The sequence below is a fragment of the Lacerta agilis genome, chromosome 10 (genome assembly GCF_009819535.1).
Source record: "Lacerta agilis isolate rLacAgi1 chromosome 10, rLacAgi1.pri, whole genome shotgun sequence".
Lineage (NCBI taxonomy): Eukaryota > Metazoa > Chordata > Lepidosauria > Squamata > Lacertidae > Lacerta > Lacerta agilis.
The window spans coordinates 21,029,763-21,047,717 of NC_046321.1; the positions used below are offsets into that span (position 1 = coordinate 21,029,763).

At 45.8% G+C, this 17,955-nt stretch overlaps 1 protein-coding gene across 1 annotated transcript in view; it reads right to left on the reverse strand.

Moving 5' to 3' along the window:
- The window catches only part of AKR1D1 (aldo-keto reductase family 1 member D1), a 37,891-nt gene extending 25,615 nt beyond the window's left edge, over positions 1-12,276 (reverse strand). Inside the window, exon 1 of the mRNA XM_033162343.1 lies at positions 11,855-12,276. Within this exon, the coding sequence (XP_033018234.1) occupies positions 11,855-11,953 (99 nt within the window). The 5' untranslated portion in view covers positions 11,954-12,276. The remainder of the gene's footprint in view (positions 1-11,854) is intronic.
- Between the last annotated feature and the right edge of the window lie 5,679 nt (positions 12,277-17,955).

Here is a 17,955-nt window from a genome sequence, read left to right on the forward strand (position 1 = left end):
GCTTATTAACAACGTTTCTTTCATGGAAGAAGTTTCCTTTGCCTTTTTTTTATTCTTCTAATACCCCACCTGAAGCCATAAGCCTTTGACTTTGAGGCCTAACAGCTGGGGCTGATTAGCACAAAATGATGCCCAGATCCCCGAAAACCTCCTGAGATTCCAAGTTAGACTTTCATCCCCCTTCATTTCTTAGTTATAAATGCTTTGATCTCCTTCCTGAGCAAATACCAGAGGACTGGTGGGTTTTGTTTTGTTTTGTTAGCCGTTCTGCGAGTATATCTGGTGAATTCAGTTGGAAATGTGGACAAAAGAAAAATGCCCAACCCTTGGAATGGGTGCATCTTTTCAGATGATGGGGAGGAAGTGAAGACAAGAGAGTGTCTCCAAGCATCTCCCGTTGGATACTTTCCAGCGTTTGTTTTTAAAGTGCAAACAGTGCATTTCAGTGCAAACACACACTTTAAAATACATGCAACACAGGAAATATAGGAGCAATAAAGCTGCATATACAGCAAGTGAATTGGCCAGTTAGAATAAGTCCCTTCCAGTAGAGATGGGTGAATATGACAATTTCAGTTTCTCATTTTTACATTCTTAAATTTGGTTTCCACATTTCCACATCAGTTTGGGGTTTTTTTAAGCCATTGGTATTTTAGTGCAAAATTCTCCTAACACATACATGTTTGTATGCAATTGCAAAGCACTTTCCCCTAATATAATGCATTTTTCCATGTTGTGTTCACCGATATATGTATGTTTATGCACACTTTATCCCAGCATATACATTTGTGTACACACTACTTGGCTGGAAAACTGTACTGGAAAATTCAGAGAACTGTACATTTTTAAGGAGCTAGCCTTTGCATCTAAAGCACATGTATACTACTTTAAAACAGGCACAGCTTGCCCCAAAAGAATTCTGGGAACTGTAGGTTTTTTTTAATTGTGCTGAGAGTTGTTAGGAGACTCTCATAGTCCCCTGCACCCTTAACAAACTGGTTGACGTGACCGATCTTTCAGAGTTTGTCCCGAAAGAGAAGAAAAGAAGTTGGAGAGGAAGAAGAAGAAGAAGAGTTTGGATTTGATATCCCGCTTTATCACTACCCGAAGGAGTCTCAAAGCAGCTAACATTTCCCCCCACAACAAACACTCTGTGAGGTGAGTGGGGCTGAGAGACTTCAGAGAAGTGTGACTAGCCCAAGGTCACCCAGCAGCTGCATGTGGAGGAGCGGAGACGCGAACCAGGTTCACCAGATTACGAGTCTACCGCTCTTAACCACTACACCACACTGGTGGTGAGAGAGGAGGTGAGTGGGCAGGATGTCAAAAGCCTCCTGAAATTTTCTCTGAAGTAATTGAATCAATAATCCCTTTTTTTATAAAATAAAATATAAAATAAAATAAACATGTCTTGGATCATCAGTCTGGAATAATGAACTACCTGAAGTCCAGATGTTATGTCAGTGTTCCTTAAATAATTAGTTTTCACTAAAACAAGGCATTTGAATTCAAATCAGGTGGGAGTTCCCTACTTGTGACCCTCAATAAAACTGCACTGAAGCTGCAAATACTGTATTTTTTCGTCTATAAGACGCCCCCATCAATAAGACGCCCCCTATTTTTGCGGCAACAACCAATCACCAGTCCACCCTCGGAACTATCCATGTATAAGACGCCCCATAATTTTTGACATTATTTTTAAGGGGGGAAACCAAGTCTTACACACGGAAAAATATGGTAAATTCTACATGCAATGCTAGCAAGCAATACTGCGAAAACTAGCCGAACCAAGTCCCTTCCCTATTCAAAATCTGTTTTGACTCTCCCAGAGATAAGAATGCAACAAGTGAAATGCAAATAAACAAATATCTCAAATATTGATTTAAAAAAATAATAATACTGAGCTTAAAAGAGGAAAAAGGGTAGCTGAAGAATACAAAACTCCAAGGCCTTACTGTTAAGGCCTGTAGTTTTTGCATGTTTATAAAGCTTTGTAGAAGGCTAAAATGCCACATTTTAGCCACAATGGCTGTTCAACAGTGGAGGTAGGAGACAATGTGTCTCTGAATACCAGTTGCTGAAATCCATAGGAAGGAAGAGTGCTGTAGTGCTTAGGAGGTCTCACTTCAAATATGGCAAATTTCCTCCCCACTTTGAAAATATTGAGTATCTCAGTCTTCAATACCGCATTGCAAATCTCTTTAAAACAGTTGCACGGTCTTTGAACCTGAACAAGACAGGAATTTTAATTTCAGAAATAAGTTTTCGCCATGTGCAGTTGTGCCAAAGACCACAATTCACTTGCCAGGGAGAACTACTGCAGATACATCATAGCTAGGGGCTTAACTATGGATTGCACACTTTCACCCGACCTCCCAGTTCTGAACCAGAAATGCAGCCCTGCCCCCTGCCCCCAAAAAACCAACAACCTGTGCTTAGTTGGCTTGACTGAAATTCACCTCTGTTAGGGACATCCTCTTAAAATCTGAATTTTCAACAACTATTCCATGAAGATTAGTTCTCAAAAAAGAAGAAGTCTATTTTCACAGCCAGGTCTAACTCTTAATTCTGTGTATTTGGAATTAAGTCCCATTGATTTCACACAGATTTACCTCCTAAGCAAGCATGCTTCAAACTGAGTCTTAAATTGTACGATATGGAAATGCAGTGGTGGAATCACAGCAGGGAACACATAGGAATTGAGTCCTGAAGCATCTCTTGCAAAGGTGGAACAAGGATGCCATCACCAAATGCAAGCATGTCTTGTCCCCCCTGAGCTAAACAGAGCTGCCTTGATTAGGAGACCTTACGATTAAACCTTGCTCCCTTGCAATGTCAATCACAGCCATGAAAATGGGATCGAGGTCTTCTAAGTCAGGGGTCACCAACATGGTGCTCAGGGGTGCATATGTACCAGCAAGAGCCTTCCCTGGCACCCACAGGGTTCCCTTCCCGCTGCTGAAATTAGATTAAGCATCCTGTTGTAGCCAATAGACTAGGTTGTGGTGCATGCTTGGATGTGGGGTGTGGGTGTGGGTGTATATGTGGTGTCCATGACCGTTTTTCCAATTTGCAGATGTACCCATGAGCCCAAAAAGGTTGGTGACCACCCCCCTTCCAAGGGGTGTAAATGTAATGTGATTCATATGTCCAATACCATTCATATGTCCAAATAGGTATCCAAACAAGATAGATAATTGTAAGATATACAGTGGTACCTCTGGTTACGTACTTAATTCATTCCGGAGGTCCATTCTTAACCCGAAACTGTTCTTAACCTGAAGCACCACTTTAGCTAATGGGACCTCCCGCTGCTGCTGCACCGCCAGAGCACAATTTATGTTCTTGTCCTGAAGCAAAGTTCTTAACCTGAAGTGGTATTTCTGGGTTAGCGGAGTATGTAACCTGAAGCGTATGTAACCCGAGGTACCACTGTACATTCAAATGTAGAAAGGGCAGTAAGATCTTTAGACTACTGAGGAATGAGTGGTGGGGCTTGTTCTTCCAACCTGGAAAATTAAGGATGTGTTTGTATCGCTGTTTACTGTGGCTCTAGCGCACACCCCTCCCTCAGCCACAGTTTTTTAACAAAATACCCCAACGTTCAAAAGTTGCAGAAAGTAGAAATGGGTTCAATACTATAAAGACACTCCTAAATGCAATACTTGGTGCTTGTTTAAACAAATAGTTTTAAGGTAGATTGGGGGGGGGTCCATTTTAGCTTTTGAAGAGGTGGGTAGATAAACATCTGTCAAGAATGATTAATCTATAATAATAAAGTCCTCCTCAGTTCAGGGGGCTGCTTTAGACTATTCTAAGATGTTGCCCAGGTTCCAGTGCTTTGATTCTATTATTTCTGTTCATATGCAAAAAAAAAGCAGGCTTAACTGTCCATTAGGCATTCTTGTGTGACATCTCCAGTATAAGAAGATCAAGGGAACATCAATGAAATAAGGAACGCTGTTTCTACTGCTAGATGTCCTAGGACATGCACCCCCAACCTTCGGCCCTCCAGGTGTTTTGGACTACAATTCCCATCATCCCTGACCACTGATCCTGTTAGCTAGAGATCATGGGAGTTGTAGGCCAAAACATCTGGAGGGCCACAGGTTGGGGGGTGCCTGTCCTAGGACATCTAGCAGTAGAAACAGCGTTCCTTATTTCATTGATGTACTTCATATCATTTCTGTGCCCCCCCCTTTCTGCAAGAAGCTCAAGGTGGCATACATGGTTCTCCTCCTCCTCATTCTATGTACACAAGTACCCTGTGAGGTAGGCTTGGCTGAAAGACTGTAAGTGGCCCAGGGTCAGCTGCATATTCCTGCGTTACAGAGGGGTTGGATCAGATGGTACTCAGGGTCCCTTCCAACTCTACAATTGATTCTATGATTTGTTGAATTGCCTTGACATGCAGAAAAAAAACTGGTCCACCAGGACCACCAGCAATTTTCAAGTGGTCCATGGAGTGAGGAGAAGCATTGGGAACTACTGGTCTACGCTGGCTGGCAGGGGCTCTCTGGGGTTCAGGCAATCTCCCTCCCAGTCCTATCACCTGGAGACACCAGGAATTGAACCCGTGACCTTCTGCATACATAGCAACTGCTCTTGCATTGCCCTTTGTTACTTTCAGATTGGAATTGTGTTTATTGCAGCGTTATAAACATGTGGCAACCAAATGGAAAATCTGATTGGTCCAGAACCAGGCAGCAAGAATGCGAGTGCTAGCTCACCCATGGGTGAGGATATTACCGTATACCCACTTTGCAATAGCTGCATTGATTGCAAGTTCATTTCTGTGCAACCATTCAAAAGTGTTGGTGATCCCATTTAAATAGTCAGGATACTCAAGGGACCACCAATACCCATATGTACCCACCTGAGCCTTAAAATTTGCAACAAACAGCCCATACTTTAGTGAGAGCTATTGGGTTAGTGAGTTCCAGGGCCTTCTCCTTGGTGGCTCCTCATCTGTGTCCGTTCCAAATATATATGTATCTCTGGAATATGTGTATCTCTTAGTTGGCTTTCCGACGAGCCCTAAATACTTTGTTTCATACTAGTCGGCTTATGTTTTAATAATAGTTTCCCCTACTGCCATTATATTAATGCTACTTAACATTGCTGTTGGTTTTGCTTTATTGTTTCAAAAGCTAACTAAATAACAAAATAAATAAAATCTTTGTTTCACTGGCTGCTTTGTGTGCCACCTTTGGAGGCTACACAGCCTAGAAGATGGGATAAACAAAAATATATTCAATCCCAATAAAAGTAAGTGAAGCTGCCCACTAAGCTGCCCACAGTGGTGGCTGTGGCCCATTAGGGCTGGGAGGTGGAAGGAACAGAAGTCAAGAGCAGATGGAGTCAAGAATCAATGACGGGCACAGCCAACTTACTCTAGTTTTGTCCCTATCTACAGAGTTGCACAGCGGCAATACAGAGATTAAGGCAGAAGAAACTGACAGCCAGGGGCCACCCCCACCCCCAGGACTGGTTGTAAGCAATAATAAGGCAAGGCAAGAGAGGGTTGGCCAAGGTTGGTGGGGCAGCACCCCGTTTGCCCTAATGAACCACCATCCACGGTCCATCTCCTCCCCACAATATCTGCTGTGAACACTCGTCTTTGTGTCTTGACAGTGCCTGAGGCAGAACTGGCTGGGCCGTGGGAAAGGGCCTTTTCTCTGTGGCTATGCCTAGATGGCGGAATGCCTTGCCTCACAGAGATCACCACAGAGATTTCTATTGCGGCCAAATTCTTAAGGCCACCCCCCATTCCCTGGTTTTTAGATAAGGGCAGCAGACAAATGTTTAAAATTGTTTTGGGCTGTTTGAATTTTATTAGTCCCCACCCTCCAAAAAACAACACCACCACCTTGCTGTAATCCACTCTAGACACTGCAAACAGAGGCATGCCTAGGGGTTGGTGAAACCAGTTCCTGCCAGGGGCACAAACCCAGGGTTTTGTTTTTGCAAAAACCACCTATTTGACTATGGGGTGTATGAAGTATACGTGTGGGGCAACAAAACCACCACTGTTGTGGCAAGATAAAATGTCGGAGAGGCTTCCCAATCTTCCCACACAGAGGTATGCATTATTTTATGTTTTTTGCTCTTCATTCTTACCCTGGACGCTTCAAGTACTTGGGACACGTAAAATGTAGTAATTTCTAATATGGCTACCGTGGCAAAGTAATTGTTTCGGGTGGAGCAGGAATACAGCTCCTTGCCAAGGGCGCGAGGGGCCCCAATGATGCATCTGACTGCTTAAAGCAGAGGTAGGGTGGGATGGAAATATTTATTACTGATAATAATAATGATGGAGGAACAAGTGAACTTGATCTGAACACAAACACACACACACCATTTTAAAGCTGCCAACCTTCCACCTTCTTATAACAGTTGTGGTTGGTGTCTCTTGGGGCAGGATGGGACTCGTAGGAACTAGCCTCTGCTTCGAGTTTTAGCCCCAATAACTTCCCTCACGAGTTCATGTTCTTATATAGCTGCATTGTTTTATACTTTCTGGATGTCCTATAAACAAATTATAAAGCAATTGCGCTCTGTGTTATAAATCATGGGTAGGCATCCTAAGGCCCAGGGGCCAGATCTGGCCCAATTGCCTTCTAAATCTGGCCCATGGATGGCTTACTAGTAGTACATATGAAAAGGATCTAGGGGTCTTAGTGGATCACAAGCGTAACACGAGTCAACAGTGTGATGCAGCAGCAAAAAATAGGGAATGCTATTCTAGGCTGCATCAACAGAAGTATAGTGTCCAGATCAAGGGAAGTAATAGTACTACTCTATTCTGCCTTAGTCAGACCATTTGGTTCTGAGCACCACAATTTAAGGAGGGTGTTGACAAGCTGGAACATGTGCAGAGGAGGGCAACCAAGATGATCAAGGGTCTGGAAACCAAGCCTTACAGTGAGCACTTGAAGGAGCTGGGTATGTATAGCCTGGAAAAGTGGAGACTAAGAGGAGATGTCATAGCCATCTTCAAAAATCTCAAGGGAAGAGGGAACAAGCTTGTAGGACTCGAACCAATGGCTTCAAGCTACAAGAAAAGAGATTCTAAACATCAGGAACAACTTTCTGACAGGAAGAGCTGTTTGACAGTGGATCAGACTCCCTCGGAAGGTAATGGAGTCTCCTTCATTGGAGGTTTCTAAGCAGATGTTGGATGGCCATCTGTCATGGATGCTTTAGCTGAGACCCCTGCATTGCAGGTGGCTGAGCTAGAAGACCTTCCAACTCTACAATTCTATGATTTTATATATAAACAAGAAATGCAAGTTGATGGAGTAACTTGCTGATTCACACCATTACAGAAATAGAACTACAATGGTTTGCAAGTTTAACTTGCCCACAGCCCCCAAAAACAGATGATTCATGATGCGTTTACATGGACTGCAAACACTGAACAACTGATAAGGGCACCAAAGATTGCCAGCGGTATAGAAAACATGTCCTATGAAGATCAAGTGAAGGAACTGGCTATGTTTAGCCTGAGAAAGCATGCCCAGGGAGGGGGGTGGCTTGGGGAGACTTTTGAGGGCCAGATAGAGAGGCCTGGGGGGCCATGTTTGGTCCCAGGGCCAGAGTTTCCCCACCAGTGATGTAGTGCCATCAGAGTGCATAATATCTTAGGAAAACACTGCTGGGCCTGCCCCTGGGCCAAGGAGCTTCGCAGCCCAAACTGCAACGTGAAAAGTCACAGAGGAAAGGGAGGGACATGGTTTGCATGGGGAGAATATGCATTTATTTCAGGCACAGGAAGGGGCAGCATCTCCCCTGCAGGTGGTGCTAGACTCCAGTTCCCATCATCCCTGACTGTTGGCCATGCTGGCTGGAGCTGATGGGATTTGGAGTCCAACAACCTCTGGAGCGTGCCTGGTTGGGGGGAGGAGCTGTGCAACATTACTGGGATGAAATATCATGCAAAAGATGGCATCACCCAGATGTTCTGCAAAACTGAAGCATTTTTTAAAGATTCCCTTTCATATTTTTTTTTAAAAAAGAGTCCAGAAAATAGGAAATGAGAATAATGGTCAAACAGATGTTGGTTTGTCATTATCCACAGGAAGGTTTTAATGCATAAAGAAGGAGAGCATTCAGAAAATTAATAGCTCCCCCTGTGGCCGAGAGTAGTACAGACCATCCTATCCACTCTCCTCTCCCCCCCCCCATTTTGAATGGGTATGGCCCACCTTAGTGCTAAGCAAACATGGACTGAAAGGATCAGCCTGTGAGCATCAGGTATGCTTTGGTAGATATTGAGGCTGTCCAAAGATGAAGATAAACTCTAATGCCCAGTGCACCACATCAAGGGGCACACACAGATGCCTTGGCGTCTTCTGACAGTTGGTTTTGGCATTCCGTTTGAGGAGCCCCAGCAATTGGGGTGATGGAATCTGGGCTTTTGTTTCAGGGGCATTCCTTTGAATGCATCAGAGCCAGCTGCGAGAGGCTCCGACACATTTCTTCATCTTTTATATTTGTTCAGTGCGGCAGGGTTGGCAGGCAGCAAACCTTAGAAAGCACTTCTAGGGCTAGGGAGTCTCACAATCCCATTCGGTTCCCATTGAGTTCACTTTGTGGCCTCAGGTGAGCGAGTGTGTCCTTATTCATTTATCTTTCTCACATTTACCACTGAAAGAGTTTTAAACTATGAAGCTGTTTATAAATGCTTTTGGGGGGGGTGACAAAGAAATAAATACATTTTGTAGCTGCCTTTCCTGCAAGGAGATCAAGGGATTATATACATCGTTCTTCCCCTCTCCATTTTTATCTTCGCAACAACTCTGTCATCAAATGCCACATGAGTAGTCAAGGGATAAGAAAAATACGTACCGGACTGTACTAAGAGAAATGAGCTGGACTTTTTTAAAAAAAAGTTTTTAACCATGCAGAACTGAATCACCTTATTGTCTGAACACGTAGAAGCCCCTCCACCTGACAAAGCTCCTTCTCTCAAATTGTATCGCACATGCATGATGGAACATCAGCCAGCAAATAAAAAGGATTCCCTTTCCCTCCTTTGGAGAAAAATTCCAAGGCTGAACAAACATGTGCCGCCTGATCCTTCATATATTTACTCAGAATTAAGCTTTGCTTCCTGCCATGGGACTTGCTTTCATGCATATATGGAATTTATTTAGCTATTTTGAAGAGTTATATCCCCACCTTGCAATCAAATCATTGTCAAGGCTGCGATAATATGCACATCAGCAGACCTCTGGCTTTGTCCTCTAGATGCTGGTGAACTGCAAGTCAGCACAGCCAACGGCCAGGGATGTGGGGAAGTTGTACTCCAGCTCTTGGAGGGAACTACTCTGGCTCCCCCTGCAATCAGGGGCTGGCGGCCCAAGACATTCTGGCACCCAAAGCAGAAAACAAAATGGCGTCCCCCCTTTTCCACCAGGGAAGAAGGGGTGAGTGAAGATCTACATCAGGAATGGGTGGGTGGAATAAAGATCTACACCGGGATCGGCTGTCCTTGTGGATCCCTGCTGCCTGAGCTGGTCATCTCACCTTGCCTTGTGCCTGAATGCAGGCTTCCTTTTGATTCTGGTGTCCTAGGACAGGCATCCCCAACCTCCGGCCCTCCAGGTGTTTTGGACTACAATTCCCATTATCCCTGACCACTGATCCTGTTAGCTAGAGATCATGGGAGTTGTGGGCCAAAACATCTGGAGGGCCACAGGTTGGGGTGCCTGCCCTAGGACATCTAGCAGTAGAAACAGCGTTCCTTATTTCATTGATGTACTTCATTACATTTCTGTGCCCCCCCCCTTTCTGCAAGAAGCTCAAGGTGGCATACATGGTTCTCCTCCTCCCCATTCTATGCACACACGTACCCTGTGAGGTAGGCTTGGCTGAAAGACTGTAAGTGGCCCAGAGTCAGCTGCATATTCCTGCGTTACAGAGGGGTTGGATCAGATGGTCCTCAGGGTCCCTTCCAACTCTACAATTGATTCTATGATTTGTTGAATTGCCTCGACATGCAGAAAAAAACTGGTCCACCAGGACCACCAGCAATTTTCAAGTGGTCCATGGAGTGAGGGGAAGCATTGGGAACTACTGGTCTACGCTGGCTGGCAGGGGCTCTCTGGGGTCCAGGCAATCTCCCTCCCAGTCCTACCACCTGGAGACACCAGGAATTGAACCCGTGACCTTCTGCATACATAGCAACTGCTCTTGCATTGCCCTTCCCTTAAATAAGGCTGTAAGGAAAACCAGGTGGGGACTTTTGAGGGAGTGCAGATCAGTCCCGGTAACGGGGGTGGGGGGGGTGGGGAGCTCCTGGGCTCAGCTCCTACTTATAGGCACCCTGCTCTTTAATTCTATCCACGTGTGTGTGTGTGTTTTGTATCTGGCTCCAATGTCTAGCTCTTGAGTTTCAAGTTTTTATCAGGCTAAAATCTGCCTACCCCTGATCTGCAGCAGGAGTGAGTGAGTGGGATTTGTTGGTAGGCACAAGAACCCCTGGATCGGGCCAGTGGCCCATCTAGTCCAGCATCCTGCCCTCTCGCAGTGACCACCCAGATGCCTGTGGGAAGCTTGCAATCAGGACCAGAGCACTAGCAGAGCAAAAAAGAAAAAAGGGGAAAAAGCACTCTCCCCTCCTGCGGTTTCCAAGAATCGGAATGGTATGCATCCAACAATGGAAGGAGAACGTAGCCATCAGAGGTTAGCAGTGGCCACAGAGTGTCTTCTCCCCCATAGATTTGCCCCTTCCTTTTTAAAAGCCATCTAAGTGTGTGTGATTAGCAGCAGATTCACAAGCTGTCCCGGAGTCCTGCTAGAAACACCGAAGGGAGGCTGCTGAGAGCTATTCTCCCCCCCCCAAGCCTTTTGTGTGAGATCTGTTCAGTTCTGGCGCTGGAAACAAAGCCCTGAGCTCAGCATTGGCGGGGGGGGGGCGGGGAGGTGTGCCCCGGGCTTTCGTGCTAACTGTATGTATGTCTTTCGCCCCAAGCTCTGACTGGTGGATGTTGGGGTCCCAGTGAGAGACAGAGTTGATCTTACAAGTCTAAAGCCAGCCCACCCCCTGCTCTGCCATCTATCAGCACAATGGATTCAACCAACATTTGAGCACTTGTCCATGATCGCCCTGATTTATGTAGGTGAGGGATGAGTACTTTCCTTAACTCACAATTCTTTATATGAACGACACTTGAGCAGAGTGCAACTCTATAAACGGGCTTGCAGCCAAATCTCTTGCACATTTAAACTCAGAAGTCCCACTTTCACCGTCCAATCCTAGGCAGGTTTACTCAGAAGTAAACTCCACTGGGTGACATCTGACTAAATCACACTAACTGAAACCACTGGGTTTAGAATCGAGGACTAACTTCTTTCAGTGGGAGTGTGGCTGGGTTAGATATCACACAAAAAGCGTTCACTGGGGTTTATCCCCAGGTAAGTGTGCATTTAGCGTTGCAGCCTCAGGTCTGCATGTGTAAGAATGTAGCCTCTACAGTCACTCGAATTACATCAGAGTCAACAACATGCACCCATAACCAAGTTAAAATACACATGAAGTTCTGGCTTTGTTGATTTGTGAAGAATGAGTTTTGCAAAAGAGGCCCCAGAGATTGGCTTAGGTTAACCGTATTTCACTGTTTAAAGGCTTATCACATCTCTGCAAGATAAATGTAAAGAGTTCAGGGGGCTTGGAAGCATGCATGAGATTGAAATGCAAGGGGAGAATCTAAAGTCCAAACAAGTTTCAAAAGCGAAGAAGCTGGGGAGAAGGAGACACTCTCTTTCAAGAAAGAGAACCCTAACAATGAACCGCTGTGGTGAGTTCATATTCATGCGAGAGAGGGAGAAAAGTAATAAATGCTCTTACCTTTTTAGGGTCGGCGTATGTCCCAAGTCCAATCACAGGGATGCTGTTCCCATCACTCAGCATCAATCGGTGATTTTCGGCGGTGAGATTAGTCGTCATGATGCAAAATAAAAACTTCGATATTTTTTTTTTAATTATTATTATAATTAAAGAGACCACCAAGAATTCGGATGCACGAGACTCTTCGGAGGGAATCCTGCCTTTTGTGTGCTTCGGAGTGCTTTGGGCTGCAGCCCAGTCCTAGCGGCAGAGGGCGCAAGAGAGCAGCGAAGAGAGCCGGCCACCATCTGCCGCTCGACCTGCACTGGGGCCCGCGATCAACTCGCCATCTGTTAAATACGAGCCGGCGCCGCGCGAGCTGCGGGATTTTGTGGGAGGAAAGCCTTGGCAGCTGCTCGCCGGGGGATCTGGATCCCCGAGCTGCTGGAAAGGGGTTCTGGCTGGCTGGTTGGTTAGATCTGAGAACTGGAGATCCTTTGCTCCTGAGTTCCACCCGTGCGCAATCGAAACGGCGGCGGAGGGGGGTGGGGAGAGTGCCCCATGGCAGACCCAGGAAACACAAAGCAACCTTTGTACCGCTGCCCTGCGGCACTTTGCAAGCTCTTCTTGCCCCGAGTCATTGCTTTACAAGGCAGCCCTAAGCGCTCGGCGGAGGTGAAGCCCTAAATTCAAGGACAGAGGCTTCTTGGGACGCGTTCACACGTGACGCTGAGGAATCCTTGTGAGAGCTCTGAGCCCTCGCCTAAATGCAGCCGGGCGGCAAGCTGCAAAGCGGGTCGGGGCTCTTCTGCCTTTCCTGCAGGGGCATAGGAGAGGAAAGGGGGCCAGCTAGGAGTCCAGCTGCACCTGCCGAACTCCTGGCTGCTGCTGCGTGCCTGTTATAGGCGTGGCGGTTCTCGTTTTAGATTTTGGCACGCTAGTCGCTCTACCTAGGCTACTAAGCGCAGTGAGGAATGGTGGAAGTACAACTGGTACAGCTCTCTCTCTCTCTCTCTCTCTCACACACACACACACACACCAGAGACAGACTGGTGAGCGATGCTCATGCTCCCCACTATAGGGTTGTACTGCCGAGTTCCTACTTGTCATAGAGGCGAGGGAGATACAGGGAGCGCAGTTAGCGAATCACCTACTTTTCAAGAGGAAAATCCCTGGTTTAATTCCCAGTTCAAAGAGTGAGAGGTCAGGGGATGGGGAAAGGCCTCCGAGAGCTGATCACTCTTGATGTCATTGCAAAGGCCTGCCTCAGCCAGAGTGGATGTGTTCTTTCACAGCCTCGTCCATGCTTATGGGATGCTCTGCCTTCCATGAGCTGGTGCCCTCAAGTAATGAAATTGGCAATTGAAATAAAGCCAATTATGTGTTATTTATTTATTTATTGCATATACATGCCACCTCTTTCTCCATGGATCTCAAAGTGGCATACATGGTTCTCCCCCTCATTTAATCCCCACAACAACCCTGCCAGGTAGGTTAGGTTGAGAGGCAGCGGTTGGCTCAAGGTGAGCTTCATGGCCAAGTGGGTATTTGAACCCTGGTCTCACAGGTCCTAGTCTGATGTTGGAACCAACTACACCACATAATAAGTTTACATGTTAAAAGTTACATGCCTGTGTAGGCTTACTGGTAAAATAATATTTTTTGCATGCACCAAACACAGTACAGTGAAAGCACCTTCCAAATATGAATAGGCAGGGAGGGTCAGTGCATCATCATTTTTGCACCTTTCATAGTGTTGTAAGAAAAAAAAAACCTGCTCCTTTCTCCCTTATGAGGTATCCAAGAGCCCGTATAGAGTCCTTATGTAGGTTCTCTATCAGTAGGAGAAAATAACAGAGGCCAACCAGAGAATATTGAGAAGCAAAGCAGCTAGTAAGCCTGATCTTTCTTAAACTGTTGCAACAGCCCCCCCCCCCGCTCACCCCACACAGAGAGGGAGGAGAGGAACCCAGAACATTGGTGTGCAAGCTCTTATATGTTGTTGTTGTTGTTCAGTCGTTCAGTCGTGTCCGACTCTTAGTGACCCCATGGACCAGAGCACGCCAGGCACGCCTATCCATTACTGCCTCTCGCAGTTTGGCCAAACTCATGTTAGTAGCTTCGAGAACACTGTCCAACCATCTCATCCTCTGTCGTCCCCTTCTCCTTGTGCCCTCCATCTTTCCCAACATCAGGGTCTTTTCTAGGGAGTCTTCTCTTCTCATGAGGTGGCCAAAGTACTGGAGCCTCAACTTCAGGATCTGTCCTTCTAGTGAGCACTCAGGGCTGATTTCTTTGAGAATGGATAGGTTTGATCTTCTTGCAGTCCATGGGACTCTCAAGAGCCTCCTCCAGCACCATAATTCAAAAGCATCAATTCTTCGGCGATCAGCCTTCTTTATGGTCCAGCTCTCACTTCCGTACATTACTACTGGGAAAACCATAGCTTTAACTACACGGACCTTTGTCGGCAAGGTGATGTCTTTGCTTTTTAAGATGCTGTCTAGGTTTGTCATTGCTTTTCTCCCAAGAAGCAGGCGTCTTCTAATTTCGTGACTGCTGTCACCATCTGCAGTGATCATGGAACCCAAGAAACTGAAATCTCTCACTGCCTCCATTTCTTCCCCTTCTATTTGCCAGGAGGTGATGGGACCAGTGGCCATGATCTTAGTTTTTTTGTTGTTGAGCTTCAGACCATATTTTGCACTCTCCTCTTTCACCCTCATTAAAAGGTTCTTTAATTCCTCCTCGCTTTCTGCCATCAAGGTAGTATCATCAGCATATCAGAGCTCTTATATAGACTTTTGAAATTGTCTACCCTGTATCTCAAGACCACCCCCCAAAACTTCATACAGAAAGAGGTGGTCCCCAGCAGAAATTTGAGTGTGTTGCTTCTCTCCTGTCTGCCAGGATACCTGATAATGCCTTATCTGATAATGCCTTATCTGCCTTTTCTGGGTAGCCTGGCCATTCCTTTGATATGGTAAATACTTAGTTCCTGAATCTCTTACGCATATTGATAGTGTGCTCTGCTTAACAGATACTTGCCAGACTGTATTTACAGGGACTGTGTTGACCACAGCAAACTATGGCAAGTTCTTAAAGAAATGGGAGTGCCTGATCACTTCATCTGTCTCCTGAGAAATCTCTATGTGGGACAAGAAGCTATAGTTAGAACTGGATATGGAATAACTGATTGGTTCAAAATTGGAAAAGGAGTACAACAAGGCTGTTTATTGTCTCCCTGCTTATTTAACTTACATGCAGAATTCATCATGTGAAAGGGTGGACTGGATGAATCCCAAACCGGAATTAATATTGCCAGAAGAAATATCAACAACCTCAGATATGCAGATGACACAACCTTGATGGCAGAAAGTGAGGAGGAATTAAAAAACCTTGTAATGAGGGTGAAAGAGGAGAGTACAAAATTTGGTCTGAAGTTCAACATCAAAAAAACTAAGATCATGGCCACTGGTCCCATCACCTCCTGGCAAATAGAAGGGGAAGAAATGGAAGCAGTGAGAGATTTTACTTTCTTAGGCTCCATGATCCACTGCAGATGGTGACAGCAGTAACGAAATTAAAAGACACCTGCTTCTTGGGAGAAAAGCAATGACAAACCTAGACAGTATCTTAAAAAGCAGAGACATCACCTTGCCGACAAAGGTGCGGATAGTTAAAGCTATCGTTTTCCCAGTGGTAATGTATGGAAGTGAGAGCTGGACCATAAAGAAGACTGATCACCGAAGAATTGATGCTTTTTAATTATGGTGCTGGAGGAGACTCTTGAGAGTCCCATGGACTGCAAAAAGATCAAACCTATCCATTCTTAAGGAAATCAGCCCTCAGTGCTCACTGGAAGGACAGGTCCTGAAGCTGAGGCTCCAATACTTTGGCCACATCATGAGAAGAGAAAACAAACAAACAAACAACAAAAATTTCCAGTAGCACCTTAGAGACCAACTAAGTTTGTTCTTGGTATGAGCTTTCGTGTGCATGCACGAAAGAAGAGAAGAGAAGACTCCCTGGAAAAGACCCTGATGTTGGGAAAGATGGAGGGTACAAGGAGAAGGGGAAGACAGAGGATGAGATGGCTGGACAGTGTTCTCGAAGCGACTGGCATGAGTCTGACCAAAATGCGGGAGGCAGTGAAAGACAGGAGTGCCTGGCGTGCTCTGGTCCATGGGGTCACGAAGAGTCGGACACGACTAAATGACTAAACAACAACAACAAGCAGCTACAGCCCAAAGACAATTGGAAAGCTTTTCCCATTTCCTTCCCCCTTGCAGAGAAATATTTGAGGTCAATTTGGGAGAGCCAATATGGCTTCAGGTTTGCTCTCCTGTACTGTTTCAGACACTACACTTATGCATGCGTGTTTGCCTTGAACATTTATGAACATTTATTTTATATATATATTTAGACCTTAGAATTCCTATAACAATAGGAATGTGATCTGTGGAAATCAGGCAAGTGAAGCCTTTTGAAGCTCATTTTCACCTGCTATTGTTTGCAGAGCAAACTGGTGTTAAAGGTACAGCTTCGAGGGCTGAAATGCTTAGTAAAAAGATCAAGCTTTCCCTTGCCTTCTGTTTCTTTCTAACAACCTGTTAAGGAATGATACCTATTTAACCAAGACTACAAATGCATTTCACATTTTTAGGAGCAAACCTGATGCAATGCTGAGCGGGGGTGGGGGTGGGGAGGCGGAAAGAAGGTTATATATGCAATCCTTAAGTGCCCACACATCAAACCCCCAAGGTATATGGGAGGATGGTCAATTAGGGTGTGGTGGGAAAACTCTCTTTCACAGATAAAATTGCAGCTGGAGGGTTGTAGACCATTTATTGCTGAACAGTGATCTCTCCCAAGTCATCATCATGAACTCTCGGTCACAGGACCAAAGGTGCCTCCTTCATAGGGTACTGGGTGAAGACTTCCGTCAATCAAGTGCCCTTTGTTCAAGCATTTAAATGTATGCACATTTTAAATTGCCCTTTGTCTGCTCCGGAGAGGGAGCTAAAGAAGCCCAGCTGTGCAGCAAGTAAAAATGTCAAGCTGATTTAAAGAGAGCCTGATGACACAGTCCTTGCATCCCATGGGACTGTGATATTGCACTTTAAGGGACCAAAGTCTGGTGCGAGGGTGGTGTGTCCTTTGTCTCCGCCCCCTTCCTCATTGCCATCCCTCCTTGTTTTGTGTCATCTTTTTTTTCTGGAACAAATAAGCTTGCGTTGCAATGCTGACCCCAGGTACCAGGGAGTAAAGCCCACTGAATTCAGTTAGCCATGACGGCTATGCCCTGCCTCCACAGCTGGAGGCAACAATGCTTCTGAGTACCACTTGCTGGGGGACGTGGGTGGCGCTGTGGGTTAAACCACAGAGCCTAGGGCTTGCCAATCAGAAGGTCGGCAGTTCGAATCCCTGCGACAGAGTGAGCTCCCGTTGCTCAGTCCCTGCTCCTGCCAACCTAGCAGTTCAAAAGCACTTCAAAGTGCAAGTAGATAAATAGGTACTGCTCCGGTGGGAAGGTAAACGGCATTTCCATGTGCTGCTCTGGTTTGCCAGAAGCGGCTTAGGCATGCTGGCCACATGACCTGGAAGCTGCACGCCGGTTCCCTCAGCCAATAAAGCGAGATGAGCGCAGCAAACCCCAGAGTCATCCGCGAATGGACCTAATGGTCAGGGGTCCTTTTACCTTTACCTTTACCTTTACCTTTACCTTTACCTTTACCACTTGCTGGAAACCACAGGAAGGGAGCTCAAATTCTGCTTGCAGGTTTCCCACAGGCATCTGGCTGGCCACTGTGAGAGCAGGATGTTGGACTACATGGACCATTGGCCTAATCCAGCAGGCTCTTCTAATGTTCTTTATTCTGAGTAGACAGTTAGATTTTGCACTATTAGGCCATTTGTGATACTGCTTCCCATCCCTTCTGAATCAAATCTGGCCTGTTCATTGTTTCCGACCCACATCTTGGGGCATTTATGTCTCTACATGCTCAGACAACATAACACCCACCACTAAAAACAGAAGGATATGAACCTATACACTCAAAAACAGCCAGGGTGGCGAGGACATGGCTGACCACTGGCACTGGATATGCATGAGCCGTGAG